Here is a 13480-nt window from a genome sequence, read left to right on the forward strand (position 1 = left end):
TTGAAGAAAGTTGTTGTATTCTTCTTGAGCAGTTTCCTAGTTGAGTTGAGACTATTTAGCCTCTTTCATATTTGTTCATTAGTATCTCTGTTTTCTTGATTGTTGTGTTGGCCCATGTGGAACACTCTTCAGTTAGTTCCATCTTTCCTGTACGAAGATTCCTTAAGATAAATGCAGCTCCTGAAGTTCAAACTTTACACGGCAATGTATGATAATACATTTTTTCAAGAGGTTAAGGCCTTTAAAAACTATATTTGGTTCTAATACATATGTTCACTCATTTCTGCATTTAAAAACTCATTTTGTTTTCATCCACCAGACCACAGTGTAGAATCAAGTTCTTGAGATCTCTGTGTGTATTTGGATCAGTCTTTAAGGTCAGACAAACCTGGGTTCAAATCCCAGCCCTGCCTCTGACCAGCTGTGTGAAGTTGAACAAATTATATAATTAATTTAAGCCTCAGTGTCCTCATTTGTAAAATATAAAAGTCACCACCTAACTCCTAAAGATTGCTAAATGAGGTAAGTTATGTAAATTGCCCAGCACAGTGTCTGGCCCATAGTAGCCATTCAACAAATGCTACTTCTCTTCTTTGTACCCTATCTAATTTTGTCCAGGCTTTCTGAGAGTTTTGATATTTCATAATTATTTGCCTGATTATTTATTGCTTGTCCTCATGAAACACAGAATGGTGTATTGTTTATTTATTCAGTGAATTACACTTTCTGTTTTGGAAACATCGTAGAGAATCTCATGATCTCTCCCACTTCTCTTCCCAAATTTGACTGACTTTTATTATTCATCAGTTCATAAAATTTCTCCTTTTTGAGGGGTGATTTTAATTTATGTCATTTGATCTTTTTAAGGGATAGTCCCAGTATGATTACTACAGTATGATATATGTATTTTTCTCTATCTTTTCCATTTCTTAACCCTCTGGTTTTACATCCTAGATTTTTTTAAAGCTGACATTAAAGTTTCCCAACTATGATTGCCAAGTGACTGGTTCTATTTAAAGTTTTCAAAAACAGTTACTTCATATTGATTCTATGCTGAAATCATTCACAGTTGCTTTCAGCATAAAACAGGAATGTCTAAGTTGTTTATATGACATAAAATGGACTCATGTGGTTTTGCTGAAACTGTAATTTGAAAGAAAAAGCCCACCAAGCTACTATAGGAAGAGACTTTAATGACCCTTGGGAAACAATCCTTTTCTGGTATGGACTGGAACATAGGTACAACAATGAAAAGTGGGGAAGTGCTATGGGCTCCTAAATGTGGTAAGGTATCTGGATTTAATTATTTAAAAATTTTTACTTCTGATACAATTTGAAGGGAAAGTATAACCATCCTAGAGGTAGAATGAAATAATTAATAAATAGAGGTACAAGCAAGCAGACAAACACAGAAATTCTTCTTGGGAGCATGATGAGAGGGTGATATTTGAGTTGACTGTGAAGGATGGAAAGATAGTCTGCAGCAAGAAAGTCACCCATTCTAGACACTGTGTTTCCATCAGTTGAGCAGTTTTCACCTAAGACAGAAAGAAGAAAAGAAGAAGAAAAAAAGCAAGAAGGAAAAAAAGATAGATTTGGATGGATGACTGAGCTCTTTACAAAGATAGCTGGCTAGTCAGGGTAACGGTAACCAAGTAACAAAATGGTATCTTGGTAAACACTTGGTTTGGGTTTTAGGGCAGAAGGACCAAGTTTATTTTTGTTCACTCTTTGCTGAAAGGCAACAGACTACATTTATTTTGGACCGCCAGAGAGGAAGGAAGGGCATGTCAGTTTTTCAAGAGGTTGTTTACTTTGACGGGGAATAAATTCTGCTTTCTTTTCCATTTGCTGATTTTTCTTTATGGAGAGAGATGATGCAATAGTTAAAAATATGTCATAACATAAAAGCCAAAAATTTATTGTAAAGGAACTAACTGGCTGTTTCCTAAAACAAAGAGCTATCCTATTCTTTAAAAAAATTTTTTTTTTAATGTTTATTTATTTTTGAGAGAGAGAGACAGAGTGTGAGCAGGGAAGGGGGAGAGAGAGGGAGACAGAATCCGAAGCAGGCTCCAGGCTCTGAGCTGTCAGCACAGAGCCTGACACAGGGCTTGAACTCACAGACCAGCTCATGACCTGAGCTAAAGTTAGGCGCTTAACTTACTGAGCCACCCAGGTGCCCCAAGAGCTATCCTATTCTATAAGTCATTTCTTCAAACATCTATTTCAAACCATGTGTTGTATGGGAACATGTGTGTGTATGTAAGGGAAATTTTCTGTAGAGAGGTGTCATAGAATAGCTGTCAATATTTCACACCCAATTTCCCATGAATCTAACATTTAAGATATTCTTTGGTGTTAAAAGGTGGGGGGGGAGAATGGGGCTTCATGAAGAACTACATTCAACAATTATTTAAATCCAACACAATAACATAGTAGTTTAGTGCACGTTCTGAAATATGTAAATACAGAAGTAAAAGTAAATTGTCAATGTAGTGGTAAGTTAATTTTATTATAAATTCCAGTCTTATTACACAATAGTGAACTCTAAAATATGAAGTACTTATGGTAAATCAATGTATATACTATGAACAAGAGGGAGTTCTCTGAATGGAATTGCTAGATATTTATTTTGAAACTGTTACATGAAAAACAGGTATCTTAGAAATCTGCCATAATTTTTTTTTTTTTTTGAGAAAAGCAGAGGTTCTAAGTTAGACATTCTTAAGAGGGAAAGATAAGTGACATGAAAGCTTTTGAGCATTTATATCTATCATTGAGTCAGGAAAAATGTCTAGTCAAGAGTTTTAGTAATCCTTTAGGATTTTCTGTCAGAGTTATGGCTAATTCAGTGAGCAGATTGAGTTATAGATGATTATTAGCTCAAAATCTTTCATTCAAGGATGGAAGTGAACAGAGCGCACATTAGAAACAATGGTATATGTAATGGTTCTCAATTGCTGGCCAGGAAACCAAAAGGCTGAATCAGAATCACCAACCTTGCTTTTAAAGACAAAAACAAAAACAAAAACAAAAACAAAAAACAGATATCTGCCCCGGATCCCTGTTGGAGATTTTGATTCAGAAGATCTAGGGAAAGGCTCTGAGAGTTTATATTTTCAGTAAGTGCTCCCAAGTGATTCTGATCCATACACGGGTTGGGGAACCAATGACTAGATTGGAGTAGTGCTTGAGATCAGAGAAAGAAGCTGTGAAGGTGGAGAGGCAAGACTTCTTTCAAAGGAGGGAAACCATTCCACTTGTGGTATAGAGTATGAGTCTGTTTGAGTTCCTGATTTGAAAATGATCTGATAGCTTGAAATTGGCCTTGGGGGAAATACTTAAACCATAGAAATTGGCCGATGCTATAAATCTGGGCATTTTCCCTCCCTAGAAAGCTAGCACACCACAGTTCAGTGAGGTCATTCTCATATTTTTAATATGTGTGCCAAAGGAAAATCTACTTAGGTGATAGGATACAACAGGTACATAAGTGACATTCAATATTTCAAGTGAGTTACTCTAAAAGAGACTGCTCTTTTAAAACATAGAGACAGTGTTCTTCAAAGTATCTTAGTACACAGTGATAATTATATTTTCCATTTTACTTCTGTACTTTAGCAACCAGCTGGTCTGAGCCTCCATTCTCCTCTCAACTCTAGATTCAGCTGGAGAGATTCACATTTTCCCTTGTGTTTACAGACCTTAAATGCACTGTCCTTTACATTTTTTTTTTTCTGAGTTGTAGAAATAAATTTAGTTCCAATGATCTCCACTAGTCTTAAAAAAACAAACATCTCTAGAATCCTCAAAGTGCTTTCTTGGCTATGGAAATGTGTTGTTGATTGTTTGTGTCCCACAGTTGACCCTACTTAAGATTGTAATAAAGAGGAAGCGAGAACAGAGATGATTTAATTATAAATCTATTGGCCAGTAGATTTGGTTTAGAGCTCTTTTTATTCAGGTCTGATGAATTTATTACCATCAACTAAAAAATGTATACGTAAGGACAATAGCATTCAGCATAGAGCTTGTCAGGAGAGTGGAAGGGAAAAATAGCCTGGAACATCAATGGAGCCAATAAATCCTTGGCTTATTTGGCAGAGAGTTAGCTACCTAACTGTGAACAGAGTCTCAAGATTAATGTCACCAGTATTTGTTGGATGGAAAAATGTGTCCAGGTAAGTATTCTGTTAAATGTATATATATGTAATCTGTGAGGAAGAATAACATCAGTTCATTTTATTTTCTAGATCAACTCATTAAAGTCAACAAAGGCAATCATTGATTAGAAAGTAGTACAAATATTGTGTTTCAGTACTTTTAGAGGAAAAAATAAAAACAGCCACCAAAGAAGTATCAGAGGCATCTCTTCAAGGAAGTCTTCCCTTAATTGCTTTCACCCTACCCTACACTCTCTCTAAGAAGCTTGATGTATCCCTTTCATTGCATTTGCTCATATAGTGGGGATAATAGTACCAACATCAAATAGCTTTTGTGGAAGTTAATACATATACAAAGGCTAATACATATACAGCCTTTTGAACAGTAAACAGAGAATAGTAGGCACTCAATAAATGTCCACTATTATTTATTATATCATCACCATCACCACAGTATATTGAAATAATCTGTTACTTAAATTTCTCCCCATTTAGAATTAAAGATCTCTTAGGGAAGACCTTTTTATCTTTACAGACCTAGTGCTTACCGCAATGCCTGGCATAGAGGAGGCACTCTGTAAGTGTTTCCTGAGCTAAACTGAGGTATAATTTATATACTTCTAGTAAATTTTGTCTGGGCTGCTGCCTCAGGTTTTCAGTGGTTCCAGCTCCTGAGAAGATAACTAGGAAATAAGGGAGAGATGTTTTCATAAATCATCTCTGGAAGTCCAACAGACTATATTGCCCTGCCTTACTTAATATTCTGTTTGTGATTATTTCACTGACGGAAATAGGTTTACTATTTCCTTGATATACAGTTGTAGGCTCTAGCACTTAGAAATGAGGAAGAAATATACAGAAGGAATATTCTAGGATATATCTTCCCAAGTGAAGTCTTTCCATAGATATGTCACTATATAATAGCGGTATTTTCCAGCATTTTCCAATATGAGGCATAGCTTGAGCATAGCACAGTAACAAAAAGAAAACAAAACAAAAATTTTAAAAGGTATTTATCTTGGCTCCTTAGACGCTCTGTAAGAAAAGCATTCTTTGGTTAAATCTGAGAGACACACCTCAAAGTTTTATAGGAGGTTTATAATGAACATTATTAGCATATGAAATGCTTGGAGAAATCCTGAATAAGTACTTGATTAATTCATCATTTCTTAAATTTTGAAAGTCATAGAAAAAATTTTCCTTATCTAATTCCTATTGACATCTCATGGAGTTAGTGTTGCATGAATCAAACTTTGGAAAATGCTGCACTATGGAAAAATATTCATCCAGATATCTATTTTTTAATCAGTACATCTCTATGTAATTCATTTTTATAAATTCTAAGTTCATATGCATACAAATAGAAATGCAAATCTTGGCTAACTTGGATGTTCTGGGAATGGTAGGATGTCCTAGCCGACTTAATTGTAGAGTAAGTGCTAAGATGCTTTTAACCTTTGTTGAAAAGCATTCTGAGGGGCGCCTGGGTGGCGCAGTCGGTTAAGCGTCCGACTTCAGCCAGGTCACGATCTCGCGGTCTGTGAGTTCCAGCCCCGCGTCAGGCTCTGGGCCGATGGCTCAGAGCCTGGAGCCTGCTTCCGATTCTGTGTCTCCCTCTCTCTCTGCCCGTCCCCCGCTCATGCTCTGTCTCTCTCTGTCTCAAAAATAAATAAACGTAAAAAAAAAAAAAATTTAAAAAAAAGAAAAGCATTCTGAGTGTGCCTGGCTGGCTCAGTCGGAAGAGACTCATGTTCTTGGGGTTGTGAGTTCAAGCCCCACATTGGGTGTAGAGATTACTTAAGAATAAAATCTTAAAAAGACAGAGAGAGAGAGAGAGAGAAGAGAAACATTCTGAAGCAATCTTAAACTTTAGTATGATACAGTCATCTGGGAATTTTGTTAAAGTGCATATTTGGTTCATTAGGTCTGGGATGGGATAAGAAGTTCTGTATTTTCTAATCAGCAACTGAATGATGCCAATGGGGCTGGCCTATGGACCACACACTGAGTTGCAGGTTACTTTTCCGCCTTGGTAAGCACAGTAGAATAAATATAATAAAATTGTTATTTTGAATAACATTGTACATGTTGATATAAGCACACACTGAGATAGTTTAAATTTTTTAATATCATGTCATAATATTGACTTGTTTTCTTGATACGATCTTCCTCAGAAAAGTAGGAACTAATGGGGGGAAAGTTCTAGTTACAGCAATATCTCTATCAGCATCTAGCATGAAATCTGGTACGCTGTAACGTTAGTAAATGTTATCATATTAGTAAATTTATCATAAACTTTGTCAAAGTTAATAACTCTGAAGGTGGTACATAGACACATCTGTTAAGGAGATAGTCGATGATATGAAAATATTACTAGATAAAAAAATGAAAACTCTGCCAAACATGTTGACAATCAAACAATATATTACAGAGAGTATGAAGGTAGAGAAAAGAACTGGATGTACGAATAAGTATTGGGAGTTCCCCCTGGTTCAGAAAAGTTGAGAGAAGAACAGAAAGAGTAATATTCTGGAAGAAGGTGCCAGTAAAGAAATCCATGCTAGGGAAGTTGACACAGATATCTTGTCCCAAACATATGCCAGAATAGCCATAAAATGAATGGAGATATGCTTTCCTCAGCTGTCTAATCAGTGGATCAGGGGGCTGTCCGGAGAAGGAAAGAAGGAAATATGGATCTTCCCTACTAATCCATCTACCACCTACAATTACGCTAGCAGGACTAAATTGGTATCAGTTATTTTCATAACTTCCTTACTTGGTGCATTAAATACTATGAAGGTATTTGTTTAGGAGTGATTAGCAATTTCACTTAGGAGTAGTATTTTCTATCTTTCAGTCTTTCAGAATCTCATGACAACTTAAAGAGTTGAGTAAGTCAGGCAAATATGTTCTGAATACCTCATAATATTTCAGGTTTTTTTTAAATGTATTAATGTGGTCTTGATGGCGTTTTGACTGAAATGGCTTTGGTGCTTTATTTAGGTCTTCTAATACTTAGATAATGCCTATAAATATCAACTTGGTAGGGCCCAGGAAAAATTATGCTAAATGATATTTATTGGTTGACTTTCAACCACTTGTGGGTAGTGCAGTCAGCTCCATCTCACTGTCAAAGATGAGGACACCAGGCAACCACCCATATTTTCTACTATTCTCATTCCCTTTTGTGTTGTTGCCTTCCCCCCTCTTTCTTGCCTTTATGGCCATTCTGAATTTTTTTCAGTTCTCAAAGTATGTTATGTTCTTTGTCCTTCTGTTCCATTTTGGCTCTGGTTGTTTTCTCTACTAGGAATAAACTTAACCGTGCTATGTTGATTCCTATTAAACTTCAGGCCTCAGGTTTTATATCAAAACTCAAAACATTCAACTTGTTTTTTTAATTAACTTTTTAAAGTTTATTTGTTATGTAGAGAGAGAGAAAGTACAAGCAGAGAAGGAACAGAAAGAGAGGGAGAGATTCCCAAGCAGGCTGCACACTGTCAGCACAGAGCCTGATGCAGGCTTGAACTCACGACCTGTGAGATCATGACCTGAGCCAAAACCAAGAGTCAGATGCTTAACCAACTGAGCCACTCAGGCACCCCAAAACATTCAACTCTTGTTAAATGCTCCTCCTATGAGCTCCCTCCACACTCTCTAACACAATACTGAGCATACTTACGTGATCTAACATACATGTGCACACATACATACCACTATTTGCTTACATACACACCTATAAAACAGACATATATACTTTTACACAAATTCTCACATAAATAAACACTGTGAAAAGACTGTGTCTCTCTTATGTGTTGTTAGTTTTACCTACATTCTCACATTTTGCTTATGTTTTTATAGAACTTGTAGTTTGGGGACCAAAACCTGTAAATTCTTTTTTTTTTGTATGAGTCTCTAAAAGAGTTGTATAAGTAAAGTAGTGATCATTAACAAGGAGTCACTTTTTAACTAATCTCCTTTTTCATGATCTTTTTGTAAAATTCTGAATTTAAAATTCTAGGATTTAAAAAGCTAGAGCTGGCAACCTTTTTATATTTTGTAAGAATATGAGCCATAGCTTGAACATAACACAGTAACAAAAAGAAACAACAAAAATTTTAAAAGGTATTTATCTTGGCTCCAGGTCTGCCAATAAACCTTTTATATTTCTTTAAAAAAATTTTTAATGTTTATTTATTTTTGAGAGAGAGAGAGAGAAAGAAAGCACGTGCGTGCAAGCTGGGGAAGGGTAGAGAGAGAGGGAGACACAGAATCCAAAGCAGGCTCCAGGCTCTGAGATGTTAGCACTGAGCCTAATGAGAGGCTTGACTCACAGACTGCGAGATCATGTCCTGAGTGCAAGTCCAATGCCTAACTGACTGACCCACTCAGGTGCCCCAAACCTTTTCTATTTCTATTTTTAATGGTTAAAGAACTTTGTTTAGTTCCCTGATGTGTCCCTAGCTCTTGGCACTCAATAGGCACTCAATATATATACATTGAATGTTTGAATGAACAAATATATGTTAGGTACATTGTACAACATAGTGTTTCAAGTCAATGCTATTTAATAGTATCTTTGAAAACATATTTGAAAATGTTCCCCATTGGGGTGCCTGGGTGGCTCAGTTAGTTAAGCATCCAACTCTTGATTTCAGCTCAGGTCATGATGTCATGTTTGTGACTTCAAGCCCCATGTCAGGCTCTGAGCTGAGTGTGGAGTCTGCTTGGGATTCTCTTCCCCCCTCTCTCTCTGCCCCTCCCTTGCTTTCTCTCTTTCTTTCTCTCTCTCAAAATGAGTAAATAAACTTTTTTTTAAAAAGCAATAAAAAAGGAAAAATGTTGCCTGTTGTCCAACAAGAGAGTTATCTTATCTAAGTTACTCAATGATAAATTCCTTTTCTATATTATTTGCTTAGTAGTTAGTACATTCTCATTTTTAGACATTTCTACTAGTGGTCTGAGGATATGCAATACACATATATACATATCTATCTATTATATATTTTTAAATATATATCTTTTCTTTTTAAACTTTTATTTTTAAGTAATTTCTATACCCAACGTGGGGCTTGAACTAACTCATGACCCTGAGATCAAAAGTAGCATGTTCAGGGCACCTGGGTGGCTGAGTGGGTTAAGTGTTCAATTTCAGTTCAAGTCATGATCTCACAGTTCATGGGTTCGAGCCCCACATCGGGCTCTGTGCTGACAGTTCAGAGCCTGGAGCCTGCTTCAGATTCTGTCTCCCTGTCTCTCTGCCCCTCCCCTGCTTGCTCTCTCTCTCTCTCTCTCTCTCTCTCTGTCAAAAAAGTGAATAAACATTAAGAAAAAAAAAAGAGTCGCATGTTCTAGAGACTAAGCCAGCAAGGCACTGCTCTATTTAAATATATCCTGTAGAAAATGGTATTAGGACTGAATATATTGTGAGTCTAAGCAATTTTATAAGCAGACCCTTCATTGAGCACTTGGGGCTGGGTCTTTATTTCATTTCCCAAGGTACTGTGGATTTTAAAGATGTAATTATCTTTGACATAAAGTGTTTTAAATCAACAAAGAGTAGAAATTCTGTAGCATTATTTCCCACCTTCTATCTTATAGGACAATAATAGCTATTATAATGCTAGTTTCCATTTCTTGAGAGCTTTCTATAAAGGCAATGTGCTAAATAGTTTACATACTTTATTTTATATAATTCTCATTACCACCCTATGGGGAGAAAAAAAAATCAAAATCCAAACAGCTTTAATAGCTGGCATAAGATCACATAACCATAAGGATCAGGGAAAGCTTCTATTCCAGATCTGTTCAAAACCTATTCAAATGAAAGGAGCAGGAGTGAAATGGAATTCTCAGAGAAATATTAAGATGCAAATCTAAATTTTGGGCTCAATGTTGAAAGTGAGCTGTGCCACCTTCTGTCTTCTACAATTTAAGAGAGAAAGCTTGTAACAAGCAAGAGCACTCAAATTTCATGTAGATATCTCCTGTCTGATGTTAAAAATATGTATTTTTCAAGAGCAATAGAATTTTTTTTCCTTTAAATTAAAAAAAAGGCAAGATTTTAAATGATTCTTTCCCATTGTATTGCTCCCTTCCTGTCACTGTTTTTGAGCCAGAACATGGAGTCCTTGGTGGGGAAAGGAAATGCCTGATCATCAATCTCCATTAACAGTCTTGAGTGGTTTTTGTCGTCTAATAATTTCTGAGTTGATAGATGTATAGCTACTCATGTAGTTAGATGAGCTATTCATCCACATTGGACATCTCCTTAAGCTCTGACTGTGCCCTTTAGAGTCACATGTTTCAGATAATATCTCATTAATTGAGCAGATCTTTTAAATTCTACTCTTTTTTCATATAAACGTCTTCTTGGAATTATGCTAACAAAAAAGCAAAATCCATTTTATGGTGTTTTGGGGAAGAGTAGGGGATTATTGTTATGTTCTAAATTAGTCTGTAATACAGGGGTACATTAAGGCAGTGTCAACCAAAGTATATTCATAATGATATGAAAACCTGTGGTTTTTCAGGTTTCACATTTGCTGTAGAGATGAAGCTAGAATAACCCAAGTGCAGATAATAACTCTTTATTTCATCAGTTTGAGTTCACTTATTGTCTAAGTCCTACTCATATATTTAGTCTTAAGATAATTTTACAAGAAAAGAAAACACTTTTCTTGGTAATCTCTGCACCAAATGTGGGGCTTGAACTCATGATCCCAAGATCAAGAGTCACATGCTTTACAAACTAAGCCAGCCAGCATCCCCTTAAAAATTTTTTAAAGGGCACCTGAGTGGCTGGGTCAGTTGAGTGTCAGACTTCGACTCAGGTCATGATCTCACAGTTCCTGAGTTCAAGCCCCACATCAGGCTCACTGCTGTAAGCACAGAGCCCTTTTCAGATCTTCTGTCCCTCCCCCACTGATGCTCTTTCAAAAATAAGTAAAACATTTAAAAATTTATTGTAAATATATCTTTCTTTCAGCATCCTTTTTTTTTTTTTTTTATCTTGGGTCATCTAGTTTTCCAAAATGTGATGCTATGGGAAAAAATTTTACTTCATGCAGAGTGATAAAGGAGATTATTTTTATGAAGTTGAAAGTTCATGCCTTTTATCAATGAAGAAATGAACTAGTGTATGTGAGTGTATTGTCTGAGAATTTCATGACCTCTCTCCCATGGATCAGCATATAAAAGATGGAAAGATTCATCTCTTTTGTACAAAGCAAGTTTTTTTTTTTTTTTCAGTAACCACTAGTTGACTTACTTTTGCAAGCATCTGGAGCAGAAAAAGGTCTCCGGAGGTCCCGGTAGAAGCCTGGCTTACATCGCTGGCAATGCTGACCTTCTGTGTTGTGCTGACAGTCATTGCAGACACCCCCACTACGATTACCTGATGCCTCCCACACCTTAATGTCAAAGTGACAGGCATCAGCATGCCCATTGCACTTGCAGGCTGAGGGGGGAAAAAGGCATGGGAGGAAACCAAATAATTAAAAATAAAACAACAGGTTCTCTAATATTCAGGCAGTTAAAAATAGGGTAAGCTGATTGCTAATTTTTTAATTCAAATATAATTAACATATAGTGTTATTTTTAAAAATTTATTTTTAGTTTTTTAAATAGTGTATATTTTCACAGTACATGCTCAAAACATATAAAGTATATAAAAGGCAGACAATGAGAACTCTAGTATCCCTATCCCTGTGTATCCTGTCCTCCCTATTTTTAACAGGTTACTACTTTTTTTTTTTCAGTTTCTTGTGTATCCTTCCAGTGTTTCTTTGTAATTTTTAATTAAAAAATAATTAAGTTTTGGGATATGCCTGAAAGTCAGCAAGGCATAGATCCATCTCCTTAGGTAGAGATGTTACTGTTTCCTTAGCAACTGGGGTTGACATTTATTGTGGAAAAACTATTTGAGTGGCTACCCATTTCCTCCCCGCCAAGGACCAGAGTCATCACTGTGGGTCCCCTGACCATGCTTAGAAAACTCCACATTGTCAGGCATTATTTGAAAAAGAAAATTCATATTGCAGATACAGGTCTGAATTCATGCTCACTGAGAAGCCTAGAAGGAACCTTATGGGGACAGGGATTAGGAATTTGTCAGGTAGATTGATTTGTCTTTCATGAAGCTCCTTAGCTATTGATGTACTGGTGAGTACAAGATAGTTTCCTATAGAAGCCTGAATTTTTTTTAGAGAAGAGACCCACATTGTTTCTTTTGTAACAATTTCTCTAAGTCATTTATAATATCAATAGCACCACGTGACAAGTCTCTGTGTTCTACAGGTCTTTAGATACGCAGTTGGTGTCTGTGGAAAGGACCAGGAATGGCACTCTAGGAATTTAGGAGAAATTCTTTAGATTCTTTTGATGAGTGATTTAGAATAAGAATGCAGACATTTTCGTGGACGTCAACCCGTGTTTGTGCTATTGTTTTTTCATTGTTTCCTTGATGTGTTGTTATGATATTTTGACCAGATTCATAATCTTTAAAAAGCATAAGATAATTCAGGATTTATGCCTAGAGGAAATCCTTTACTTTTCCTAGAAACTAAAATAAATCAATTATGATTCCAAATTATGTATGGGAAGAGACTTCCCACAATGTTACCCACGGTGCTTGCCTTTTAAATCCTTGTAAAATTGAAGTTTGTGAGTATAAACATTGTTATGGGTATGTGTATGTGTCTGAACATTTTGAACTGCAAAGAAAAAAATCGTTTTTATTCCCATACTTTTTACCCTTTTATCTAATCTTGAAACTCCCAAGTTAGCCTTGGTAATGTAGTCCAATTCTTGACTAACTGGCTTAATTTCAAATTTGATCTGTCATTTCAAGTATCATAAGTGAAAAGAAAGGCATTATGGCATTATTGAAAAAACAAACACAAACATTTAATTTGGAGTCTGAAGAGCTGTGATCAAGTCCTGACAATCATTTACTAACTTTGGCAAGTTACTTAATCTTACTGAGCCTCAATTTCCTGATCTCTAAAATGGGATTAACACCATCAGTTTATAGGTTTGTTTTGAGAACCAAACTGGAGATAGCTATTTTCATGGTTATAATTCAATATTTCAGCTGTGAGGGTAATTGTATGCCATAATCCTCCTGTTGCTCTTGTGTCTAGCTATGTTTTTATTATGTCAACTTCTCAAGAAGGGTGCTTAGATTCTGCAAAGCATCCAAGCATTGGGCAACACATTGTTGGTAAAATAGTCATATTGGCAACTTTGCAAGCAGCAATTGTTTCCAATGGTGGAGGTTTTAGTGGGCAGTGATATGGGCTATATTTGTGTAG

The 13480-nt window shown here is 36.1% G+C and overlaps 1 protein-coding gene across 2 annotated transcripts in view; it reads right to left on the bottom strand.

Moving 5' to 3' along the window:
* Nucleotides 1-13480, bottom strand: part of NTN4 (netrin 4) — a 125010-nt gene that overhangs the window by 28182 nt on the left and 83348 nt on the right. For both annotated transcript variants that reach the window (XM_047066886.1, XM_047066885.1), the window contains exon 5: nt 11437-11625. In XM_047066886.1, the coding sequence (XP_046922842.1) occupies nt 11437-11625 (189 nt within the window). The remainder of the gene's footprint in view (nt 1-11436; nt 11626-13480) is intronic.

The sequence above is a fragment of the Lynx rufus genome, unplaced genomic scaffold (genome assembly GCF_022079265.1).
Source record: "Lynx rufus isolate CCGP_SWC_20201006 ecotype Redwood Valley unplaced genomic scaffold, mLynRuf1.p SCAF_7, whole genome shotgun sequence".
In the NCBI taxonomy this organism is placed as follows: Eukaryota; Metazoa; Chordata; class Mammalia; order Carnivora; family Felidae; genus Lynx; species Lynx rufus.